Below are 27483 nucleotides of genomic sequence, written 5' to 3'. Positions count from 1 at the left end.
AGAGGGGGAGAGGGAGAGAGGGAGAGGGGGAGAGGGAGAGAGAGACAGCTCCACATAAGAAGAAAACATGTGATATCTATCTTTTCCAGGCTGGCTTATTTCACTGAACATAATCTCTAATTTTCCTGTGACGGTTGTTACTGACTCTTCTTCGTAGCTGAATTCAATTGCATTGTGTATCTGTATCGTATGTGAGTGCTTTGCTAAAGTTTCGTTTTCAACGATCCATTCTGTTGGAAGTGGGAGAGCATGACTATAACCTTAGAACTCGGGAGCCTGTGGCAGGAGCGTTAGGAAGTGCAGAGCAGCTCAAGGCTGCATCCCAGCTTCAGAAGGGGCTTCAGCTATTTCACTAGACTCGCTCTCAAACAACACAAAACGAAACGAAAGAAGACACTGATCCACTTTAATATGTCATATGATGGATTCCATGTTGATGATCTACACAAGATATCTTGATCATTGTTGACTCTCTCGTAGCTCTTCAGCACAAAGACTACATTTAATATTAAATTTTTTCCTGACATCACAGTGTGATTTAATAAGCCTGGGCTTTTTTTTATATCAAGCAGATCTTCAGTTAAGTCTATACTTTACTACCTTAAGTACTTTAGCTTCGCATGTATTTATTTAAGATCTTTAGCTCTATCTGAGAGAGAGGGCAATGCTATCTATTTTAGAGAATTTCTGTAATGTTCTGTGAAGTATAATTTAGCATCATTCACTACAGTGCCATACATCTAGTATCTGCTTAGTAAATCATGATGATGACTCCTGGGCACTGAAAGCAATACAACAATTTTACCACCAGTTCCAGCCCATGTTGGTGATTCTGTATAATTCTTTGACTATGCTCTTAGTCTGTTTCAGAGGAAGCAGGGAGTTACAAAAACATGTGTACTAAAATGGTAGTGAGTATACTTAAATAATTTCTGCTGCCTGGCACATATTCTGTACATCAGGTATAAATGCCTGGATTTAAATAATGGAAAATAGATTGCTACACAAGACTAAAATAGACATCCTAGGTCTGAGAATAAGCCTACCAGGGGAACTGTTTTAGATGAGCGTGTGGGTGGGGAAGATTGCCACCAGCAGTTCTTCCCCACTTCTCCACCTGAGTCCTGGCCACAGCTTAAGAAAATAACAAGGACAACCGGTCACACTGCAGCTTTCCACATCAGCATTTCTGTACAGAGCCTGCGCTGTCAACATGGTCCTCAGTCAGCTAATAATGCAAACGCAGGATTCGTCTTTTAAAGCAGTCAGGATTACGATACTGATTATGCAGAAACATATACACGTGCACAGATACACATAATTGATGCTATCTTAAGCATCTTCAGCTGTGCTCCCCACAGATCTGTTGTGCTCATACTCCTAGCTATCCTGCAGGATGTCAGAGCAATGACGAACACTTTGGGGAGACGATGATGATGATTTTTTTCAAAGTGTTTCTCCCTTTTTTTTTAAAAAAAAATAGATTCTTTGCTCATATGATACATCCTGATTAAAGTTTCCCCTCCCTCTACTCCTCCCTGTTCCACCAGAACTCCCTCCCGTCTGGATCCCTTCCCTTTCTGTCTCTCCTTAGAACAGGCTTCTAAGAGACAGCAACAAAACATAACAAAATAAAATACAAGACAAAACAAAAAGCATCACATTGAAGTTGGACAAGGAAAACCAACAGCAGGGAGAAAAGTCCAAGAGAAGGCATGAGAATCAGAAATACACACTCTTTGCCACACTCAAGAGTCCCATAAAAACCACTAAACTGGAAGCTATAATATACACACAGAGGATCTGGTGCAGACCTGTGTAGGCTCTGTGCTCACTGCTTCAGTCTCCGTGAGCCAATATGAGCTTTGCTCAGTTGGTGTAGAGAGCCTTGTTCTCCTAGTGTCTCCATCCCCTCTGGCTCTTATACTCTTTCCACCTCCTCTTCTTCAGGGTTCCCTGATGGAGACACCCCATTTAGGGCTGTATGTTCCACGCTCTCTCCACTCAATGTCTGACTGTGGACACTATTTGTTCCCATCCACTGTGGGAGGGCAGGAGGAGGCTTCTCTGATAATGGCCGAGGAAGGCATTGAGATGAGGATGACTTTTGATAAGAGGTCCCATCATAGCCCAAGATGGCCTCAATCTCATTAGTCTCCTGCCTCAACTCTCAATGCTTTGAACATGAGCCATTTTAAAACATGGTCATCAAGTTCAAAGACCCTAATGCTGCCAGTATTACACATTGATGCTGCTATCATTACATAGGAAGTGACCATCTTTGTTGCTTCCCTTAAGTGTAGATATGTGTTACCAGATAAAAAAAGAATAAAAGGAGAAACATTGGTTTTGCTTACATGGCTTCTGGATTTATTTATTTTTATTTTTGTTCCTTAGAGTCTCGTGGAGTCCAGGCTTATCTGGAGTTTACTATGATGTAAGGATGATCTTGAGTCCCAGACCCTCCCAGTTGGGGGGGGGGGTTCACTGTGTGCCACTGTGCCCAGCTTTCCAGTCTTTCCCAACTCTCTGTTGCTTATTTAATTATTTAGTTAATTAACATTGAAATTGACAGGGTGATACAGTTAGTCAAAATCAAAATACTGAAAAGCACACGTTTTTAAGGTTTTACGGGTGTGTTACACATAATCATCTATAATCACAAATAGATTGGGATAATTCCATGACTTTAGAAGAGAGGTAGACATGATTCCTGCAATGAAAAACAATGTATCCTTCGATTTTAAAGTGCCTTCATTCATTAAACATTTCCTGGTTTTGTCCTCACCTGTATTTTGCATACTAACACTTTCCTTATTTGTGATTTATAGTTTTAGGATAGTCTGGAAGCTAGGGTTGAATGTTTAATTGCAGTATGCCGCCTACAGTCAGCAAGATTAGCGCTCAATACCAATCGTATTGCCCAACCTTGACTCTTTTATTTCTGTCCTCAACTTGAACATGTCTTTTTGGTATTTGAGAACAGTGTATTAATTATATTGTGTGGTTTACAAAACTAATTTAGACAGTGTCTCTTAAATCCTTCTTTCAATTTTGAATGCCTGCTCTATTCATTCCCTGCTCATTGCTCCCAGAGACAATGCATCCCAGTTTTGAGGTTGTGAGTTAGAGTTGGATCTAATTTCTCCTGCTCGCTGTGTTGCTTCTGTTTGTCTCCAGTTACTCTTCAGTTCATCCTGTTGTCCATCTGTCTTGTATTTCTTTGATGTCCGATGTATCAATGAGTGAAGCCTGAATGAATATATGTTAAATTCTCTGAGTTTGGTGAGGCTAGTAGATTCATAGCCCCTCCTGGGATTAAACCACAGCAGAAAGGCATGCACTCTCTACATCTTAGTGTTCTTTCCCACCAACTGGACTCCACCTCAACAGACACCCGGGGAGTCTTCTGCTGGCCTGTGAGTATAACATTGCTTTCTAGAGACGCAGTAATTCTTTCACTCCACAGACTCAAGGAACAGTGCTGACACATCCATGATTAACATAGAGCTGATAAAAAGAACAAGGACTATGGTTAAACACACACTGCTTCAAATCTAAAATGCCATCATGTGACCGCAAGCCAGCCATTTCTGCTCTCTGCTTGATTCCCTATAAAATACAGAGAAGAAGTGCTGACTTGCACAGCTTATTGGGTTGATAAGATTAAAAACAACTGATGGCAAAGTGACATTGGCAGTATCTGATTGTAATAGGATTTCAGCGAATTGTTTGCTGTCAGTGTTCACTTACTGAGGAGTGGATGGAAGCAGGAAAGGCTACTTCCTATTCCTATAGTTCTCTAAAATTTTTCCTTTGCTTTTTTTTCTTTTGGTAGTCCTGGAGATGGAACCCTGGGGTTCTCGCATGCTAAGCAAAAGCTATGCACTGAGCGATGCTCACAGAACTCTCACCTTGCTTATTTCTTTTTACTTTCCTTTTGTGCTCCCCCACCCATCCACCCAAGATACAATCTTACCACCTTGCCTGGCTCTCCTAGGCTTCAGTCAGCAGTCTAGTCTCGCTTGGGAATTGTGACTCTTGCTGTAGCCTCTGGAATATCTGGGACTGCATGCTTGTGCTACTGTGCACAGCTTATGCAATCTTTTTTTTTTTTTTTCGAGACAGGGTTTCTCTGTAGCTTTTTTCGTTCCTGTCCTGGAACTAGCTCTGTAGACCAGGCTGGCCTCGAACTCACAGAGATCCGCCTGTCTCTAATCCCGAGTGCTGGGATTAGAGGCGTGCGCCACCACCGCCCGGCTTACGCAATCTTGATCCTAACTTGGTGGTCGTTACAGACTACATCATATACCTAATTTGTAGAGTAGATACAATCCTTTGTTTTTATTTGTGACTATTGGTATTGTCATGCCTTGTATAAAGAGAAAGTGTACTAGCTGTTCTAGCTCCCTCTAGCTACTGATCGATCCCACTATCAAATAGCCTTTGTAATCACGGAGGGTAGGTATGCAGATACATATTCTAAATCTTGAAAACACTCCAATTTCTTTTAGACTAATACTCAGAGTAAGTATTCATTTCATCTATTCTGCTTGACTCTTCTGCCTCTGCAAAGCGGGCAGGCTGAAATCCCCTCACAAATGCTATTCCGCGGGGTTCTCTTTCTTTCTTTTTTTTATTTTGGAAAGGAGGTTAGTGGTGGACTGGGTGGTATTTAAAGCCCAAGTATATCCTTTGAAATGTCATTTCCACTCAAATTGATTCCTGCTTTTCTTAAATCTCTCATGGCAGACTTAGGGGTGTGACTTCAAGGTAACTTTGATTTGCAATCATTTCAACATTTTGAGTTGTAAAAGAAACATATTGGGAAAGGTAAATTCAGTTAACAATACACGTGTTAGAATAACAGAGCTTTGAAGATCAAGGGTTCTCTTATCTCCGTGCTCACGTGTTTAATGTATCTAGTCAATTCCACTGGTAATTCACAACAGGAATATAATGGGGAAACACTCACCAGGTAACGATATACCGATTTCTGGTGCTCTGGCGCCATCTACTGAAACATTGCTAAAGAAAAGAACGCATGAGAGCTGCCTAAGCAGAAGAGTAAAGCGTTCTGTGACACTTGAAAACACGGAGTAGAGCACTTGGCGTGTTTATAGATTTTAGAAAAGAACCTGAAATTCCTAGCTTGAGAAAAGTGATTTTTTCTATTTACTGTGTCCTACCAGTACATGAACTGTTTAAATTTATACTGCCTTTTCATGTATTTTTCTTCAGCTATTTTTATTTCTTTCAAATTCTGCTCATATATATGTGATGCTACTTTTACTAACACGTTGTCCTAGTTTCACTGGTCAGGAGACACTATGCAAAGGTTTGATTTCTAATACCAGTTGTATCGACAATAAATGGTTGCTTTTATGAGCCTGGGGTGGAGAGTGCTGTCTATCAGGGAACAGATCCGAACGATACCCAGACTCATTGGCTCTGCATGGCTCCAGATGGTTAATCTGTGACCCTGGAACCAGCCAAATTAGAGGGCCATGTTCTAACTAAATGCTCCACAATTCCAATCATTTCAGGTCTTCCTGTGTAAGAATTCTGGTTGCATCTACTTACGATTTTGATGGCAATCTGTTAATGTGAGCACAGGGAATACAATAGGCAATTACACAGCTGATTTAGAAAGAATTCCAGAAATGTCATAGAAATAGAAAGAACAAAATAGAAATTGTAGCTAGTTAGTAGCACAGCTCCTATGAATATATATGGGAAGTCTTATACCTTCTGACCTATTTGGTATGTATACAGAGGTAGCTGTTATTATATGTGAAATGTCTGAAATGGCCCATGCATAAGGATGCATGGCTTTCAGATAGAGGCTTTATAATTAGGCTACTTAGGTAGGGAAACTTTATTGCACTCCTGCTTTAAGATTTATATTGCTTTTATTTTGTGTTTTTCCTTTGACACAAGAATACCTGGGAACATTCATACATGCTGTGTACTGCTGAGGGGAACGCATGGTTTCTTACAGTGATTACTTTATATTTTGGAGTACTTTCTTATTTTTAAAAAAACCTTAGAGTCATGCTAAAAGATTTTTTGACAGGCTAATTTTTTTCAATTTTGTGTATCACATTTAATAAGAGTGCGACGGGAGCTTAAAATCTGCTGGGAACGGTTTTGGGAACAAAGCAAGTAATTTTGGTCTTACATTGACTCTAAAACGTAGTTCTTGGGTACTGGAATTTCCTTTTAAAACAGGTTAAGGTGTGTGTGTGTGTGTGTGTGTGTGTGTGTGTGTGTGTCTGTGTCTGTGTCTGTGTCTGTGTCTGTGTCTATATAGATAAAAGGTAAGTGGTAGTATTTTACTAAGGTTTCAGAATGAAGAAGTTTAACGTTGTATTGCAATAAGTGAGTGTAAAAGAAAAGATACTAGTGACTTGAGAAGTCTTTATGGAGACAGTACACATCAATAGAGAAGAGATGAAAGCGTGATCTATCTTTAAAAATGGGTTTTTCATGGATATTAAATTTTATCACGCTGAAGATGAAAGAATTTGGGAGACCTTAAATATTAAACTTTAGTTAGATCAGATATGTAGATGTTAACCTATAACCAAGCTTCAGAATGCAGTTCCCAGCTCAAGTGCTTACTGTGACACTTTTGGATGTTTGTGTCTGTTACTGATTTTTCATCAAAATAAAGTTATAGAAGATTTGATTGAATTATATTCACTTTATGAGATACTTCCTATGAGGGTGGTACAAGGAATAGCTGCCATTTGATCACAATCCCAGAGAACTTAGACAACAATGAGGACTCTAAGAGAGACGTACATAGATTTAATCTACATGCGAAGTAGAAAAAGACAAGATCTCCTGAGTAAATTGGGAGCATGGGGACTTTGGGAGAGGGTTGAAGGAGAAAGAGGAGGCAGGGAGGGAAGCAAAGAAAAATGTAGAACTCAATAAAAATCAATTGAAAAAAGGGAAGTATTTCTAGAAAGTACACTCTGGTTCTTAAAGACCTTTGTTAACATCACAGGCACAGGGGCTGGCGAGATGAGTCAGTCATGAATGTGCTTGCCCCGCAAGCATAAAGACATGAGTTTGGATGTCCCATAGCCACGTGAAACAGCTAACAAGATGGGTGCAGTGACATTCACCCTTGAGCCCAGCGTTGGAATAGCAGAGAGATCTGACTCCTTGGGGAGCTGAGTCAATGAATACCAGGTTCAGTGGGAGACCCTGTCTCCAAAACTAAGGTGGAAAGGGACTGAAGAGGACAGCTGGCATTGACTACTGGCTCCCCCAACACACATTTGTCCCTGTGCACACATGAACACATGCACACACTACTCCGCTATATGTACAAGTGTGCCTTCACACCTTTGATTCATTGCTAGCTTTTTCTTCTGAACATGTGGTAAGTTGTAAGGTTACAGTCGTTTATCATATACTTCAATAAGCTAGTTCCATGAAGCAGAATGGTCTCCAAAATGAGTGATGTAGTAATAGAATCTACTCTAACATTACTCTTGTCACTGTAACTAGAGTTGTTATTTGTTTTATTCTCTGTATCCATTGATCCTGTGGTTTCTGCCATCTTTAGGCGAACATTCAATACCTTGTCAGGGCCTGCAATGCCTACTCTTGAGCTCATGCCTAGAAACTGTCACCACAAGGGCTTTCCTTCTCCTTCATGTTTACTCCATGTTCAAAGTCATCCAGAAATTCCTCTGCCCGTGATTACATAGCAGATAACATGTACCCCACTACAGTAGCTTCTCACTCTTTTCTTCTTCATTAGAATGGTCCAGTTCTTGCCGACTGTCGATTATTGCTCTAAATAGGTTACAGATATGATTTCAATGTGTTTTCAGACTACTAGATAATTTGTATTTTGCATTCTTGGTTTTTCAAGGTGAGGATCATGCCTTTGTCATGGTTGACTCTTGGTTCTAACAGCAAATCAACAAAACAATAATTACTTCCTACACTTGAATGAACCAAATGCTGATATTGAGAAGGGGTGTATCAAGCAATTTCTAGACAAGTTTAAATATCTCACAAGAGAAGGACAGGATACTGTTTGTTATGGTTTCATATAGTCAAGCTAATTTGAATATTTTAAGCTTTTAGAAATGCTATATTCTTCCCAATTACCACAAGTGATTTTGCATGTTATTTAAAATGTGGTCTATTAATTATGGATATATTAATACTTGGTTTATTTCTATTATCTCTTTTGCCAATCAACATGATTCTAAGACATTAACTTAGAAGGAAGTTAGAATGGTTCAGAGGACAGAGATGTTTTTAACAGGAAAATAAAATTAGATAAAATAAAAAAGAACAAACTGCCTAGACAAGAAATGGGACAGTCTTTCAAATAACAGGTTTTCAAAACGATGCAGTCATAAGCCAAATAGCAGTGTCTCAGTTGCAGTTGGTCCTTAATTCTGTCACCCGGTGACATTACAGCCCTTTTTAATCATGAAAATATACTCTATGGTTATTAGCATAATGGTGAAATCACTTCATGCTGTGTGGCACAAAAGAAATGCCCACTGATGAGCGATGATAGTACTTAAGTGTGGATGATAGGAAAGTAGAAGACAAAGAAGTCTATGCAGTTTCACCTTTCAGTTTATTTTTCTGGACATACAGGTATATAAACACCTAGACACAAGTACACGTAAAACAAGGATGCATCTCTGATTGTACTTGAGGGGAGAAGAATTTCTCAGATTTCTTCTGTTTAAAAAAGGAAAACCTCTTGACAGGCAGCGATCTTTATTACTGGGCAGTCTCTTTTTCCTCCTGAAGACTACTTGTTTTCCCAGCATTGCTTTTTCTCTGAGAAAATAGCTTCCTCCTCTTTCTGTTCGTCTCTTAGGAGGAAGATGCTTCTGGAGGATTTCACATAAAATCATCAGCATATCTAACTCTCCTCTCTCTCTTGAATTTTCTTTCCTTTTCAGTTCAACGAAAATGTCCACAGTGCCTCTTCAGCAACTCAGAAATGTGTAGAAACACCCATGTGACCTTCACCTTTGCTTCAGCCTGCCTTCTCCCTTCCAAAGACACAGGAAGTCCTTGCGGCTTCTCTCTGAGTGCTTCACAGATGCTCTGTCTCCCACTTATTCCCTCAGTGTCACTTTCTTATCTGGGACATCGCCGTTATCTTTTGTACTTGGTGTAGTCTTTGCATTTTTCTGCCTCTATCTTAGCTTGGCCTCATGTTCACTTTCTGTATTATGAATGTGATTCAACGTTCAAATGTTTCCCTTTAGCCCCCCACTTAGAGACATCACCTCACTGACTGACTCCGAACTGTGAGAAAACTCCCACGTTCTTATTCCTTTAGGGCCACACATCAAATACATTAGGTCAGCATGTAGCTGTCTTCAGAAGAGCGAAACTCTCAGAAAAAATAAAACGGGAATTTAATTTTATTAAGATAAAATATGCTTAAAATAAATATGCATCTATGATATATAAAAATTACATGTTTGAGTGGCTGGAGCGATGGCTCAGCAGTTAAGAGCACTGCCTGCTCTTCCAAAGGTCCTGAGTTCAATTCCCAGCAACCACATGATGGCTCACAACCACCTGTAATGAGATCTGGTGCCCTCTTCTGGCCTGCAGACATACATGCAGACAGAATACTGAGAATACTGTATACACAATAAATAAATTTAAAAAAATTACATGTTTGTTTTAAATCAGAAACTTTCTAAAATTTTGTTTAATTTTATATTTTTTCAGGGCAAGATAAGACATCAACCACTACTGGTAAGAATTAATGTTTAACTTTTATTTTTGTTATAACAATCATGTACTTAATGTAGATATAAGTATTTATTTATTTGGCAAAGAAGTAAGTTTGAAGAAGAAAGTTAGTAGTACTGCATGGTTCCTGACTTTCGCACGTTCTTACAAGCCTTTCTGATATAAAGTTTACTAAATATTTGAATATACTTTTAAATTTACTATGCTTAATAAAACTTTAACTATTTAAAATTGAGAAAAGTGACAGCAAGTTTCTAGCCCCCCTAAAATTCAACATGGTAAATAAATTCAAAATCTGTATGAATCAACATGAGTTAAGTTTTGAATATGAATAAAAAACTGTGATCAGAATATATGATACAAAATTGGTTTTCAATAAAAAAAGAATTGAATTAGGGAAGTAGAGGGAAGCCTAAATACAATTTTACAAATACTTAAAGACTAATGTATTTTATAAATTAGTTGGTTCTAGAATTTGCTTACATTTATAATTTAATTATATATGTTCTCATATAGGAAAAAATTAATTTTATAATATTTTTTCAAGAGTCATTTGCCCTTCTCCCAATTATGCTTGAAAATCTGTTTGATATTAAGATTTTGTATTAATTGTTTGCAAAATTTCCTACTATAAATTAAGTTATTTTTTCTAAAAGCTTCTGAGTTTTGAGAAAAGCAAATTTAAATAATGATGACGCTGCCAGCACATTAAAATTCATCAAGTGCCAAATTATAGAGGAATTGACCTGCAGGTGGCTAAGGAGAAATTGACCCTCTTACATGTTATCATTGCTGTAAATGCTTGCTCTTTGACTAACCATGGGTTTGACAGTGTGTCTTAAGGAGGTGAATGAAACCACAAAATACTACTGCGTGAGCAATTTAAATTTAGGGATTTAAACTTAATTTGCTCCACATTTCAAATGGAGCATATGTAGCACAGTCCAAAATTGGATTATTCCTGGGATTATTTGTCATTCAATGTAAGTTTTCCAGAATGCTGAAACACTATACTAATACTAACTAATCCTACTCCTGAGTTAAACAGAGAAGCATTTTTTTTAAAATTCCAATGTTTAATAATAGAATTTATAGTTTCATTGTATGGCAGAGAGTTTTCATAAAGCACTTCCTGTATAGCAGGTTCTGGTTGGTTTTTGCCAACTTCTTAAATGAAATATGGCATTTTCCTTTACAACATACCAAGTTACTCTCAGCCACATAGATGAGATTTTGTTGCAGAAGAGGGCTGGGTGTGGGATAGGATGGCATTCTACTCCTTACCCTTCTGGGAGTTTCATTATTTCTGCATAACCATAATCAAGCAGATTGGGATGAAGTAAGTTACAATTATGAACCATAATGCAAAGGAGCATGGCGCCTCCCCCCAGATATTAGCAATGGGAAGAAAATTGATGGAAATGTAGAGTGTTCAAAGTGAGAATTCGAGGGCAATACGGAATCGGCAAACTTACAGTTGTAAATTCTACTTGTGAAACTTGAACTTCAGTGTGTGCAAAGACATTAATGTTTCTACATGAGGTAACTTCTCTGAACACCTTTCCGAATCTTCCACACACTCCTTCTGCTTTGCACTTTTCTTTTCTTTTTATCTAGTCCTTTCTTCTTTTATTCAGTACATAGTGGGTGAAAGACATTAGGTCAGAATCATGACCTTGAAGACAAGACGTGTGGCTTGCCTCTAGTTCAAATACACCCAGTTTTGATAAACTGGATATTCAAAAATGCACATTTTACTATTCAAAGAAGTTAATACATGTTACCCATGATATATTTAGGTAAAATGCATCCTTATATTCTCAAAGAGAACATGATAGCTTTAAAAACTATGTTTGATGTAGTTAGTTGTTTCACAAAAAGAAATACATCTTAAAGAAAGGAAAACAAAGAAATGTTAGACTTACTCCATTGTGCTAATTCCCCTGCAGACAGCAGTTGCCGTCTGTACCCTACACACGTTTGTCCATCAGTCCCTCCTGCCCCATCACTCCCTCCTGCCCCATCACTCCTGTAAAACAGTGAGTGAGAACAGCTGCATTTAAGTACCATGTGTCCAGTTACAAAGTCAAACAGTTTGGATATTTTCATAAAAGCAGGTCATTCACACTTGTGTTTGTGAATTTTGTTTTCCAGATTTTACCCACATAACTCTCCTTGTTTCCATTTATTTATTTATTGAATCAGCACATACATAAAATTTTGTTTGTAGACAGGAACTTCTTATGTATTTCAAATTGACCTAGAACTTGCATTCCCTTGCCTCAGCCTTTTGAAAGATGGAGCTGCAGGTATGACCAGTCCATAGATTTTTCTAGACTTTTCATATTTTTCCCACTCTGAATCCTAACTCTCCTAATAATTCATTTCTGGCTTTATCCTTTTCCACGGTTACTTATCATTTGTAAGTATTTTCAGATTTCCGTTAGACATCTTACTCACTGGGTTACAGTCTTCTGAATCAGGTTGGTTTTGGTAGCTACCCAACAATTAAATGAGAAGTGAGCTAAGGGGAGTTCCTTTTGAGTCCATTTCCTCAATTTTATTTTTAACTCTTATTATATAATTGGTATCTATAATGTGTGTGCATTATTAAAATCTATAGACATATGGTGATAAAGGTGTGTGTGTATTTGAATGGGTATGGGTATGTGTGTATATGTGCATATGTGTGTATACCTGAATATAGATAACTGTGTGATATATATATTTCTCTATGTGTATATTTTTACATAGTATGTATGTATGTGTAAGTATGTGTGCATGTATGCCAGTGTGTATGTGTGTGTGTGTATGTAAGCCTGATCTCTGTGTGTGGAGTTGGGACATTATATGCATGTACTACATATATGTTAGTACATGCATATGAGTGGGCATTTTGGGACATGATTCACATGTTTGTTCTCTTTCATCACCCATTAACGTAGCAGGACCGAACCCATCAGAGAAGACCCTTCCTCTGACTCACAGTAGCCCTTTACCTGCCCACACCACTGACCTCACACCCTCAAGCATCTCTGAAAGAGAGAATGGCTCCTCAGAGACCACCTATTTTCCAGGTGACCATTTGACCCAGGTCTTCCCAGAAACTTGGATGATGTTTGATATTCTTATTACGAAAGGTTGTCACACAGACATCCCTAACCAAAATGATACTGGAGATGAATGTGCCCTTTAAAAACTTTCTAGGGTGATCAAATTTTTAAAATTTAAGTAATACATACAGTTTCTACGCATTCGGTTTTCGTCAGGTAAGTAAAGTGCAGGAGATATTAGGCATCTGTGAAGATTGCTGAGGGGAAAGAGCTCAGACATGACGCTTTAGGTGGAAAGGGGCTAAGGGAAGATGATCCCGTAAGTAAAACCAGGGAAGGCTCTCTGTTGTCCTTGTGTGTCCACAGCTGCCCAGGGACTGACCATAGCCTCCTGCTGCACTGGGCGGGTGACAGTTCTGCTTTGCCGCTCCTAGACTTCCTTGCAGTTCCTCTGAAGTGGGCTATTCCCATTTCTTAGTTTCATTCTAGGCCCACATGATCAGAAATACTGAAGATGGGCAACTATTTTTAACAATGAGTTCAGAGAATTCAGTTTGGGGTGGTGAAGTTTTTCCAGCGATATTTGCATTATTTCAATTCTTAAAAGAGAAGGAAAACAGAATTGGGAAATCTAGTCGTGGAATTTAAGGTCCTGCAGCTATGTTTATAAGTAACCATCAGGAGTGGGAGTTGAGACTTGCCAGCCAGGAAGCTGCGCACATGTTTCTGGAATCCCATCAGTGATGCCGTTTTCTTAGGCGAATAGGCTTCCAAACATGCTTTCTAAGACAGTGAGTGAGTCTACTGCCTACCAGAACCATTTATCCTGGTCTAAAAAAGTGACAGGCATACACAACACCGACACAGACAGTTCAGTGTCTCAAGGACGATGCTGAGCATGCCTGCTAGTAAGGAAGCAGTTAACTTCAGTGAGCAACTCTGTTAGCAAATGCAGGACATCATACGTAACTCATCTTTATCCTTGCCACCAGCCGAGTGGTCTCTTAGAACCGGTGTGCACTTCAGAACAGATGGTTCAATGCCCATGGTAGTGTAAGGGCAAAGCCACTGGGCTTGGGTAGAACATGTGGTGACACACATGTTTCCATTTCCAGTCTCATTTCATACACACAAGACACACATATGCGGCATCTCTCTTCCATGCACACGGTGTACTTTCAGTACATTAAAACCACAGGGTTTCAGATTGTCCATCTCAGGAAAAGGCTGCAGGGGGTGGGACAGAACGATGAACTGGGATTAAGGATGAGTAATATCAAATATTTCTTGGCACAATTTGATGGGGAGATTTGCTTGGAAATTTTCATATTCTTCCAAACAAAAGAGCATGTTTTCTTTTCTAGAATGGAATTGCTATCTAGTGATATTTCAATGGTGTTCTGAGGAAAGTTGTATAATTTATATTTAGGATCGATCAGTAGTTTTCAGATGTAATTAAATTCATGTCTATGTAAGCATGCATGCCTGACTATCTCCATAATTTTTCCAATGCTGGATATTATCAATCTGTTAAAACTGCTAGTAGGGCAATTTAAATGCTTCCTGTTGATTTTACATTTCTGCAATACTTCACAGTGATAAGCATCTTTTCAAATATGTTTCGGCTGTCATATGTGTTTGAGCATTATCCTTCTCCTCCTTCATGAGTCTGTAAACAGTAATTTAGTATGTTTTAGAATTTTGGAGTTCTCTACTATTCTGTCTATAAAGGCAGACTTTCGCCAGCATCAGTCTGCAGAGCTGTCACAGAACCCAGTAACCTTTCAGGGATCAGGGAGTCAATGAACTAAGCTGGGCATGTGCGTCTTCTTGGGGAGGAATCTGTAACTAAGAACCCAGGAGACACTTTTCTGCCCAGGAAACTTCAAGAGATTAATAAATCGGGTCACCTCACACTGTGGCAACTTTGCTCCCGGTGATTTTCTCAGAGCTTTTAAATTGCCAGGAGCAGCAGAGATTGACTTAACCATCTCACTTTCTAACCTCAGGTCATGCATCCACGCCGCTGCCTCACCTGCAGACGCCCTCTGCCGGAGGAACTGACACCCAGACACTCAGCAACCAGGCTGATCCCCCCACACTCATGCCTACTTCGGGTAGGCCTGCCTCACCAGGTTTGGTGCCCTTTAGACATGCACAGTTATAAAGAGTATGGACAGTCGCCACTTGAGGAATTAGATGCTATGGTTATCCTTAGGCTGCAAAACCAGATGGCAAAGGTTATTCTGACAGAGATGAAATACCGCTCAGGGATGGAGACTATGACAGTGTTCCTTGTTTCTGCACTTGCAGTTACAGTTTGTGAAGACTTCATTCTCCAGTAATAAATACTAATATATGTGAACTCTTAATCCTTGAGCCAACAAACATCCATCAGGAATGAAAGATTTCTTATCTAACAGGTGGACTGAAAACTAATTACCATAATGTCATTGTCTATCATTTAGGGAGTGAGAAAGGGGGAAGTAGATGCTCGTATCTCCCATGCAGACTTCAAGATTCCTTTTTCTTATCTGTTCTTAAAACAATGCAACATATTCTTTCCTATCTTCTCCCAAACCAGAGTCTAAATAACTTCATGGTGTCCTTTTATATGGCACAAAGAGAAGTATGTCCTTTCTCAGGTCATAATTCCATAATATCACACATATACATTCAGTAGCCTGAGGGCTTGGCCGTGAGTTAGACATGTAACAGAGATTTGCTGGCTGGCAGGAAAAAGTCTTGCTTCAGAACGAAATCAAGCATTGAGTTCAAGTCCACACACAGTAATTGTTATTTTGAAACACTAATACTGTTCCCTTGGCCTAAAACACCAGTACGGGCAGTCCGCACACTTCAAACAATGCACGGAGTGGCTTCATCTGATCCTGTCACTCCAGTAGAGCAAATTGGGGCTGGTGCTTTTCAGCAAATGCAAAGACTTAGAAAGCAGGGAAGGGAAGAAGCCATGAACAGAAGCCCGCTCTGAGGACTGCTAGCCACACAAACCAGCCTGCTCTACCATGAGCAAATAAATCTTCTTGGCACATTGGCTAGTTTCACTAATTAGAAGGTCTACTCTGTGCAATCAATGTAATTATAAACAGTAAATGCCATTCTTAAGTGGGGGCGAGGGATTACCTACTTAATAAGAAAAATGTAGTTTTCAAGTGAAGACAGAAGCTAGGGATTCTGAAGACAGTAGAGTGGGGTCTCTCGACATCAGAGGCACAAGAGGTGGTCAGCAGGGAGAAGAGTCTAGAAAGAGGGAGAAGCAGTAGAGAAGGTGGAAGTCTAATAAGCAGAGCCAGCTGCTTTGGGGATTCCTCGGGTGTCCAGTTTGTGTAGAAATGACACTTGAAAGGGCTGCATGCACAGCCGTTCCTACCCTCCTTTTACTGTGGATCCAATCCTTCGCTTATTTCTGGAACTAGTAGGTGGATGCTCCCTCTTCATTCCACTCCATGCTTTCCTTACAGCTGGGAGAGTTCAGGGCTGTTTGAAGAGTAGGCCAAGAACAAACTCAACTGGCAAGGAAATTCATTCCCATCTCCCAAACCATGTGTGCGATCACTTACAGATTCGATTCATCTGCCAATGGAAGATGTTTGGCATATTTTCAGCAAAGCAGTTTAGGTCACACTCACAGGCCACTGATGAAACAGAGCACCATGCACTGAAACATGCACACACTGGCCTCCCATGTGAGGCCAAGTTCCCATTGCTGAACCTGGAGATCTTGACAGGGAAGTCCTCCGGCAAGAACCCCAGTAGGAGCTAGCTTACGTTTTCTGTTGCTTTCTCCATGACAGCTAGCACAGGGCTGGTCATTGAATGGGTAATTAACAGCCACACATGGATTGTCTGGTCCTGAGCTCCGACTGCAATGTTTGGGTTCGGAAACATGTAACAGGCATGAAATGCCCTGAAGCCTGACACTGAAACTCTAAGCAGGACATGCAGTTCTTTTAGCTACCTCACTTGGCGCTCCACCAAAAATCAGGAACTAAGGAGATGATAGCAGCATAATGGGCAGTGTGTTGATATAAAACCAATTTGATATTTTCCTGGCATGGGAGCCTGCTTAGGAAATGTTGTGACCAGAAGCCAATAAGGATGCAAAGCCCAGGGCTCAGCTGCTGTGCAAGCAGGAGACCATTTAGCTCAAATTCAGGGAAACTGGCACTGAGCACCTGTACACAGGGCTTCCCTCCCCAGAGTGGCACAGCCACCTGAGACTCTAAGCAGGTGCTAGGCATGCTATCTCCCACACAATCTTATGGAGGCAACCCTTTTATATTCAGACTCGTGCTTACTCTGTATGGCCTTCTCATCTCCAAGACGTTGTCCTTCCCTTCTCTCCAAAATATTTTTAATACCAAGTAAGACAACATTTGACTGGGAGGTTGGACCTCCTTGGGATAACCAAGACATTTCCCAAAGCCCAAACTGTTTATTTTTGTTTGTTTTCTCTCAACTGATACCCAAGCCGTACAGGTTTCTATGTGTCTATCTCTGAGTTCATCTTTTGGCAAGTTCTCATATTGACAGCACAGTCTATGGAATTAGGACTATGTGATGGGTTAGGGTTATAGTTAGGCTTTGGTTATACATTGTATTTCAGTAGGTATACCAGATAGCTCATTCCTCTGTCTTAGTTCTGCAATCATATCTATGTCAGCATGTGGCCTGACGGAGTGACAGTGTTGGTGACCCTCTGATTACAGGTGTGCCAGGGGCGACGACTGCACTGGGGACCTCTCCTGCAGATACAGCCCACCCTACAGTCACCCACTCCCTTGCACTCAACAGCTCTGCTGCCTCACCTGCACACACCTCCAACATCAGCACCACAGATTTCTCCTCAGGTCTGACCATTATCTGGTATATGTTTTAGGCTACGGAGGCTCCAAACTTGAATGTAGCTCTTATTTTACTCCCGATACTATTTTCAGATTTCCCATCTGTAAAAAACTTCATCTTGATAAGAAATTAGCCAAAAGAAACTTGTGAGGAAACTTTTGGGGGACAAGTGCAGTTTTACTATTATTATTGTAAAGATCATGACAAAAGTGGATAATATACATTAATGGCCTGTAGCTCTGTTATCAAATACAGCTGCCTCAGGTTTCTAGATAATCTGGGACAAGTAACTCACTTTCCTTTTCATGAAAGTGGCCCTAATAAACTCATTTCATAAAATTGATTTGAAGACTATACATTCCACAAGTCTAATTAGTCTAATTTGTATCTAAAATAAGGAAAGCTGTAATTCAATAAAAAATATGAGTTTGAGGAAAATGGGAATTACGGGCGGTGGTGGCGCATGCCTTTAATCCCAGCACTTGGGAGGCAGAGGCAGGCGGATCTCTGTGAGTTCCAGCCTGGTCTACAAGAGCTAGTTCCAGGACAGGCTCCAAAACCACAGAGAAACCCTGTCTCGAAAAAAAAAAAAAGAAAGAAAATGGGAAAATTGTTTTTCAGGTAAGAATTATACTAAGGAGCGAATTACTTGCTCTTTAAGTTGTAATAAAATATTAATAATTACTTGAAATGTGTGTTTTCTGAACCAATTCATATATCAATTTTTGACTCACTTTGCTGTTTTGGAAAGTATCAATTCAAATGAGGAAAGAATCACTCAGCAAATTATCTTCAGGAAAGAGCTTTTCCTCAAGCTTCAAGATAATAAACTCATTAACGTTTATTCTTTTGTTCATTTCCTTGCAGGTGCCAACCTTACAGCCACTGCACCATCCATTCAGGACCTTACAAGCACTGTCACTGCAAGCAGCACAATAGGTGACAACCTTACCTCCAGTCACACAGGCACACCTCTGCCACTGTTGGGCATGTCCTCACAGGCTCTCTGGTTTTCCCTACTTCAGTCTGCCTTCTTTTTGGAATTCTGGACATGGATCAGAATCTAGACACTAGTGTAGCACATTTGTAGCTGGGACCACGAACCTATAGCATCACTGCCATACCTACAAAGAGTCGTGGCATTTATGAGAACCCACATAAGCAATAGCCAAGTAGCTATGACCAAGAGGCTCTACTGTGACTGCCATGCCTACCAAGAGTTGTGGCATTTATGAGAACCCACATAAGCAATAGTCAAGTCTGTTAGAACTTAATTTCTTTGGGGAGCATTTATAGTGTACGATGAGTAATTTTATCAAAGCTCTACCCTTTCCATTGAGAGGAGGTAGGGGACTGATGCCATTTTCAGTTAGTTACTGAGAAGCATAAGGACGAAGGTGTGGCACCTCCTGGAAGATCTGTGGCAATGACATTGCCTAGGATCATGAAGCCAGTGATGGCAAGCCCACCGTGATCCCCAATTTTGAGAAGATTAGCAGAAGTCCTTTTGCTTCCAAAGACTCAGACTCCCACTTTTTCAGTTAAATCAGTGGTTTTCATCCTGGAGGTTAAAGGACACTTTTACAGGAGTCACCTAAGACCATCAGAAATATTAGATATTTACATTATGATTCATAACAGTAGCAAAATTACAGTTATGAAGTAGCAACAAAAATAATTTTATGGTTGGAGGCACTTCAACATGAAGAACAGTATTAAGGATCATAGCATTAGGAAGGTTGAAAATCTCTGAGTTAAATGCATATATTAATACCAGGATTAATACAAGGTCATTTCTGTGAGATCAATTAGCTACCCTGGATCTTGGGTGTGGGAAGCTTACAGAGGTTAAACCTGGGAGCAAATCAGCCTTTATTATTATCATCTGATTTAAAGGAAAAACAAAAACAGAGCATTGCTTTACAAGAGCTATAACTATGGCAATGCAGTTTGAGACCAATGAAGTGAATGAAGACTTAGAATATGTTGACAATTTTTAGATTTGGTCCTGTCCCATCCTGGCATCAGATCTGTACCCAAAAGTCTACATATAATAACAGTCACAGTTGTGTTTATTATATATATTAATTAAGATGATTTACAGTTATCTCATTAGCTTATAACATTTGCATATATGAGGTGAAAATAAGATATTAAGCAAATTGCATTATTGTTAAGCCTAAGCAGGTAGACTTTCCAGTTTACAGAAAGTCTATGAAACAGATTCTCAAAGATGAACAGAGCAGACACATTCTAAAATAACATGTCAATAATTGTCTTTTTTTTTTCATCTCTATTACAGCTACTACTAGACCCAAAACTTGTGGTAAGTTTCTTGACCCAAAGACAGCCTCTGTCACTTAGGAACATTATTTCAATCATTTCTCTCTTCCAAGCTTTCAAACTTAGCACACACTATTTCTATCTCTCATGGTTAACTCTATCTAGTGAGTCACTACTTTTCATGTTCTTCCTCTTCTTGTGGTTCTTCTTCATGGCCAGTGTTACCCTTCCATATCTGCTTGAAACTCATCATGCAGTTATGCCCCCATTCACTCAGAGTCAAGGTCAACCTCCATTGGTTTGTTTCCTTATCATGATGTCTGAAGCTCAAGTCCCTTTCCTCTCCCTCTGCATGACCACCTCCTCACTTATACTCTTGCCTTGAGTCATATGGTGCTGCATGTGTCTTTACTCCTGACTGTATATTCCCTGCTTTTCTTCTTCTGCCTTTGGAGCCCTCCATACCTCTTTATTTTGGTTCCTTCATTTGTTTTCTGATGCCTTGCTCATACTTGAAAAAAATCAATCCAAATCATCTGGAGTTCTTCCTGTCCTCCAATCTGAATAGATGTCTCTTTTTGGTCTTCTATCCTTTCTCATCTTATTTTTATGTCTTTCCTTAACTCTTGTTTCAGTCTGTGTCCATCTCAATTTAATACTTTGTTTTTCTAAAAACCAATTTCATTTGATTTGTCTTTGTACTCCTAGTGTTTAAGACAAAGGGCACATAGTTTTGTAAAATAAAAACAAGTAAATAGGGCCTACAAAGATGAGGGTAAAGTGCTTGCCACACAACCACTGGGAGGTGAGCTCTGATCCCCAATACCCACATTAAAAGGTGATCTTGGTAGCAGGTGCCTGCCATCCTATTGCTGGGGTGGATGTAAGATGATCCTTTGGGCTATTGGCCTGATACTCTTGTTCCATCAGAGAAAGACTCATAAAATTAAGTCAAAAGAAATAGAGGAAGATGCCTGATGTTAATCTCCAGTCTCCATGCTAATGCACCCATGTGTATGCTCACTCCTTCACATACATGCACAGATGAACACATACATGTACACATACACACAAACACACATATACACAAAAAACAATTTTAAACTATGTATGGAAATTAACAGTTGTTTAAAAGAAATTTTCACCAGGCAATAGAAATTGTTGACACTAGCCAAAAGGTTTTATGAAGAATTTATTATTATGCATAATAATATATATGTAATGCAATGAGTGAGAACTTTTGTTCTCTGAATAATTCATGACGGGAGAACTAAATGATTTATAAGGACATTTTAAAAAACAAGAGTAGTTATAAAGCCAGGAGGGTTTTTTTTTTTGCATATGAGTTCATAAGCAGATAAACTTGTCTGTCAGTTAATTCAACAAGTAATTATCGAATTCTTGCTAATAGCAGACAGATATACAATCATGAACCTGAACCTGAGATGATGAAGATTGAAATAGACTAGCTTTTGCTCTCATGGACTTTACAGTTTACTAGACAAGACAGATATCAATCCAACAGTCATCTCAGCATAAACTGGGACCTTCATCAGAAAAAGGAATTATGTAATAATGACATGGGGCACATAATACTTTTCTTATATCTTACATGTTCCTGATGATATTGTATCAAAATCTATAACCTGATTTGGTGATATTTTGGTGTCTTATCTGCCTCTTTTATTCGATATTTGCCAATCGTTCTTTTACTTCTGTTTGTTGCATACTTAATATATTCACTCTTTTGCAGATCTTTCTCTGCACAAAAGAGTATGTTAAGGCATTCTTATCCAAAGTATTCTCATTCATTCTGAATAGTGATAATACTAATTTTCTTTTTTTCTTTCCAGATGAAAAATTTGCGGACATTACTGTTCATTACAAATATAACAGTAGTAATAAGTCTTTTGAGGCAAAGCCAGAATATGACAATCCCCCCAAAAATCTATGTGAAAGTGTGGATTGTAAAGAGCTTAAATATCTACCTGAATGCTCAAAGAAAAATTTCAATGTATCTGACGGCTCATGTACTCCAGCTAAAATTATAGAACTAGATGTACCACCAGGTGAATGTCAATTTCTTTGTATCTGTGTATTTCTATCAGTGTGATTTCATATGTGTGTTACTGTGTGCCTGGGGGCTAATGCGGTTAGAGAAAAGAGCCAAGAGAAAGCAAGTCAGCATTGATAAGAATGCGTTTCCTGCTGAGAACCCTGGAGAGCATGAAGAATTACATACTTACTCTTTAGAACCATCACCTGCTTGTCTTGTTTCTTTAACAAAAAGGTTCCTAGCTGGGCAGTGGTGAAGCACACCTTTAATCCCAGCACTAGGAAGGCAGAGACAGGTGGATCCGAGTTCCTGGCCAGTTTAGTCTACAGAGAAGTTCCAGGGCTAGACAGAGAAACCCTTTCTAAAAAAAAAACAAAAAACAAAAAACAAAACAAACAAACAAACAAACAAACAAAACAAGCACACACACAAACAACAAAAAGGGGTTGCTTTGAATTATAAACAGCCTATTTTGTGAAATAATTAAATGAGATTTCTAGGTTTTCTTTTTAAATTCAAAATGTTCTTTTTGTCCCTTTCCACTCCCCCTGCCAGAAGTTTCATATATATATATATATATATATATATATATATATATATATATATGTATATATATCAGTGAAAAGAACAAACTTAAACATCTAATATTTTTGAAAAAAAAGCAAAGGGAGAGTTCTAGTTATGTTAATATCAAAATTGTAATTCCAGCATGTGGAAGGTCAGTTTCTGTGTTCAAAGTCAGCCTGGGCTAGTATTGTGTGTTCTAAGCTAGCCTAAGCTACAAGACGAGACCGTATCTCCAAAAACTCAAAACAGACCAACAAACAATTATCAAAACCTCAACGAATTTTTTTCAAATGGGAAAAATCAGCTATTTTATCTATCTTTTCCTTGAGTTTCATTTATAAAAGCGGTGTGGATTCTATTGAAAAACAGCACACATTTCTATTAAAATATGTGGTGCAAAAAATATGCTGTCTTCCCTAGTGAATGGCAAATGTCTGAGGTGATAGACAGACTGTCTGTAATTGGGAAGTATGTATTGTATAGATATATCCAAACACCATATAGTATGCAAATTTGTCGAATTATGTGTCAACTGAAAAAAAGAAAAATTAAAAATTAGGATTGTGAATTAATAATCAAGGAGCACCAAGCCCAGGGAGTTATTAGGCTTCTCCCAATGCAACCTCATGCTTTTAAAACTGGACTTCATGGGTGTGACTTCAGAGTCTATAGTCGGTACCACACCTTCACACCAGAGTTGTAACCTAAGGACACTTCTCTGTTCTCTTGACAGGAACTGAGAAGTTTACCCTGCATAACTGCACAGAACAAATATATGCTAATACTACAATTTGCTTGGAGTGGAAAACAGAGCCCTCTCGCTGTAACAACACAAAAATTACATACAAATTTCACTGTAATGATACTGCAGGTAAGGTACCGAGTAGAGAAATTCTATCATCACGCATGGTTTAAATGTTCTTTCTATATATATATGCTTGTCATCCTCCCCTGACCATCAGTGGTCTGTGGTAAATTAGAATACAATAACTCCAGTATCTGTCACTCAAACAAATTCACAAAATAGAAAAAAAAAAACAACAACAACCATGGATGGTAACTATTGAAAATTAATTAATTGAATTTTCTTGATTACTGCTATATGCCAGACATCATTGAAAGGATGATAAGATGAGGAAATTATAAAAGAATGATGATGTCCATATTTTGTAGAAAGGAAGCATGGTATTATATAAATCCAGAGGTTACGTTTTCTGACTCTCATCAATGAAAATCATTTGCAAGTTCAAGAATATGGAGGTAACAAGGAAAACAAGTGCTTTTAGGAAGGAATTTGGGTTCCTAATGAAGCAGAGTTTCTTTTTAGAAATATTTGAATTCAGTGAGATAGGCAGGGAGATGCATGTGACCCTCTGTGCACACATGCAGAGGCAGAAGGGGCAGAAAAGAAATGTATGGCCCTGATTGTCATCATTGTGCCAACGAGAAGTTGCTAGGTTATGCTTCAAGCATTGTGTCCAAAGCAGGAACAAGTATATTATGAGCTATCAATTTTAAAAATCTAAAACTTCTTAAGCAAAGGCTAAGTGAGGTGTCGTCCTGATTTCTCAACAAAGTTGAGTTAGTATTGCTTTTTGCAAGATGTTGAGCTTATTATTCCACCATTTGCAGAGGCTTCACCCCAACAATAAGTCTTAAAAAAATGGTGTCAGGAAAGAAGGCCATACACTATGTGTCACTGCATATACTCACGTGCAATACTTATTTCTTGCAGATTCTCAAGAATATTCTCAAAAAATTTTGTTAACCAGTCTTAAACCCCAAACATATTACACATGTGCTGCAGAAGTCCTATATAACAATATGATACTTTTCCAAGAAAATAAAACTGTGGAGACCGATTTGGGAAGTGAGTACATTACTTACATTTATAAGATAAAGAGAATTTCTGTTTCTTCTTTGGGCTTACATTATTTGGGAAATCACAGAAAATAATGGTATAGAGTTACAGAAAGCATATCAGAGAAGAAAAATTTTAAATGAATTTTAAGGTGAATTTAAAAGTAAATTTTACAAACTTAAAGTTGTTCTTTCTGTTGTTTTAATTGTATATGTTGCAAGACTGCTGGAAAGGGTTGAGATGATTGACATGGATCATTCCTACTTTCTTCATTTCCTTTGCCCTCCCTTTTAGAAGACCCTTCAGTCTGTGTTCTTATGCATCTCCCCCAGACATGTCCTGATTCTGACAGAAGAGTGAAGTAAACAAATTGACCAGTATAATTCAGGCAAATCTAAGTGTGAAGTATAAGATATGAACTGTGGCTACCAAATTTTTGCATTATAATTAATTACAAGATAAAACTTAACAAATGGAAAGGGGTTCTGAAATTAACAGCATTTGGAAAGAGAGAAGAGATAAATCCCAATTAAATGTAAAATTTGCTGGTAAATATTAATTTTTATCATGATTAATGAATAATCAACTATGACAAAGATAAAAGGTATCATTGCTCACAAACAGTAGAGACATTTCTAGAAAAAATATTTGTATATGTCAGTAGAGGAAAAGGAGAAGAGAAGCAGTAGGAAAGGGAGAAAGAAGGGGGAGAGAGGGAGGGAGAAAAGGTAGGAGAGAGGGAGGTGGCAGAGAAAGAGAGACAGAGAAGCAGAAAGCTAGGTATTATGGTAGATATTCCAGCATAGCTGCTTGGGAGGTTGAGGTAGGATGATGACAGGTTGAAGAGTGAGACCTGCACAGTGTGGGAAGGCTTGCTTGAGATGCATGCAATCCTGTTGTTGAAAACAACCAGAGCAATAACAAAGTGCATTATGATTACCTGGTCTTATACTAACATGACTCTAATTTGTTTCATAGTTGAGGCCATAGGGGATGTCCAAATCCACATCTCCTATTTTTCCAAACTGACATTAACTATACCAAGAGCAAAGAAAGCTGCAGGGTAGGAAGACAGGTTTAGTATCATGTTGGGTATTAAAAACTTAGAGTGAGGTCAGGCAGATTGTTCAGTGGGTAAAGGTGCTTGCTGCCAAGTCTGAAGACCTGAACTTGTTCACAGGATGCATATGATAGAAGATATGCACACACGCACACAGGTGCACATACACGAACACACATACATACATGGACACATGGACACAGTTATACAAATAAGTAAATAAACAAACCAAGATAAGACCAACTTTTTTAAATCAGTGTAATATAATGGGGAATCTTAAAAAGAACAATGTTTATATTTAATAAAATACAAGTCACGTCAGTTAACTGTTTTAGTATCCCTATAGAGCAAGTATATCAAATGGCCATCAGCCTTTGGATCTCAACACATACAAATGTACTGTTGCTCTAAAAGCTAAAGTTATGAAGTACCTAATCAAAACCATGTGAGATACTATTTGCATTTTCTTAGGACAAAAAGCAAGAATTATAAAATTATCTGTAAATTTGACTTCGTAGTTGAATAATACTCTGTCTCATTGAAATGATTTAATGAAATAGCATATAAATTGTGTACTGTGGGAAAGTAGCCATGATTTGTTTATATTTGACATGGACAATTTCCCAAAATATATAGAAAAACCTTTCAGTTACAAAACAAGACACCAAATATTCCAATTGAAATACAGGGAAGCATTTAAACTATGCTTTTAGCAAAAGATATACAAATGGTGACCAAGTCCATGGAAAAACTGCTCGACCTCATTAGCCATCTGGGAAATTAAAGTCAAAACCAGATGGAGATTGTACACACATCTACTAACAAAACACTGGCAACATTATTGATGAGAATATAGAAATTCACCCAACATAGGAAGAAAGATTATATCTGCAAGGAAAAGTGGATGTGTGCCTACATATCCAGTCGTGGAAAGAGGTCAAACAGCCACCAAGTGTTTAGTAATAGAGCAATTATGACATAAGTTAAGTAAGAGCATTGCTTATCTTTCCTTGCTCTAGTAAGACAGTAACTACATAAAGATAAAATATTCATTTAGATCCCGAGGTTGGAAATTTCAGACCTGTGCTGGTTGACTTTGTGGCACTAGGTCTCTGGTAGGGACACCAGATGACAATGAATGGTAGGGATGTATCTTGAAGGGAACTACTCATCACCTGTATCAATAAGGAAAAAGAAAAGAGAGAGATGGGGACCCTTGATTCCATCTGAGGGTGTACTTCCAATGGCCCAAAGATTTTTCACTAGGTCTTACCTCTCCAACATCCCACCAAGACATGTTGTGACATTCAACATACAAGCCATAGTCTTACTGATGACTAAAAAGGCACAGTTATGATGTGCAAAAAAAAATTGTTATATTAAAATCAATATGATTTGTGAAAAATATTACTGTTTAATTCTATTTATGTACAATAAAAACGAAGTTATATTCAATCTACAGCAGTAGAAAGTAAATAGAATATGCTATATGTGTCTCAGGGGGCTCATTTTGACTGTTAAGTGATATAGAAGGACAATAGAAAGTTTTCAGTATTGTGATATAGCACATGGATGCATACATTCATAATTCATCAAGCTACACCTTAAGCAAGTATCATTGATTTTGTTTGAATGATTTCACACAACAATATCTTAAAATATCAAAATATCTGAACAACAGCATCCATGAGAAGAGAATATTCTCAGGAATTCTTCAAATCAGTGGGATACTAGATTTCCTACTGCTGTATTGGAACAAAATAGACTCTATGAAAGAAACCTTATCTAAAGAATACAATAGAAATCTAAGGACTTCACTGTTGTCTGAGGTTTCTGTCCTGCCTGGTCCTTGTTCTGCCTGGTTCTTGCAATTGTTAAGTCCCAAAGAAAATTACAAATTAACTATAAACTGATTGGCCCGTTAGCTCAGGCTTCTTATTAACTCTTATAACTTATATTAGCCCATTATTTT

General features: G+C 38.5%; 1 protein-coding gene across 1 annotated transcript in view; it reads left to right on the top strand.

The window, feature by feature from the left end:
- Ptprc (protein tyrosine phosphatase, receptor type C) overlaps positions 1–27483 on the top strand; it is a 110971-nt gene that overhangs the window by 38681 nt on the left and 44807 nt on the right. Inside the window, exons 3-9 of the mRNA XM_026780000.1 lie at positions 9742–9768; positions 14828–14953; positions 18552–18623; positions 19987–20010; positions 21821–22036; positions 23324–23461; positions 24326–24460. Coding sequence (XP_026635801.1) covers positions 9742–9768; positions 14828–14953; positions 18552–18623; positions 19987–20010; positions 21821–22036; positions 23324–23461; positions 24326–24460 — 738 coding nt within the window. The remainder of the gene's footprint in view (positions 1–9741; positions 9769–14827; positions 14954–18551; positions 18624–19986; positions 20011–21820; positions 22037–23323; positions 23462–24325; positions 24461–27483) is intronic.

This window comes from Microtus ochrogaster, chromosome 6 (assembly GCF_000317375.1).
Source record: "Microtus ochrogaster isolate Prairie Vole_2 chromosome 6, MicOch1.0, whole genome shotgun sequence".
Classification (NCBI taxonomy): domain Eukaryota; kingdom Metazoa; phylum Chordata; class Mammalia; order Rodentia; family Cricetidae; genus Microtus; species Microtus ochrogaster.
The sequence above is the reverse complement of the archived record's forward strand: the minus strand, read 5'-3'. Positions and strand labels throughout refer to the sequence as shown.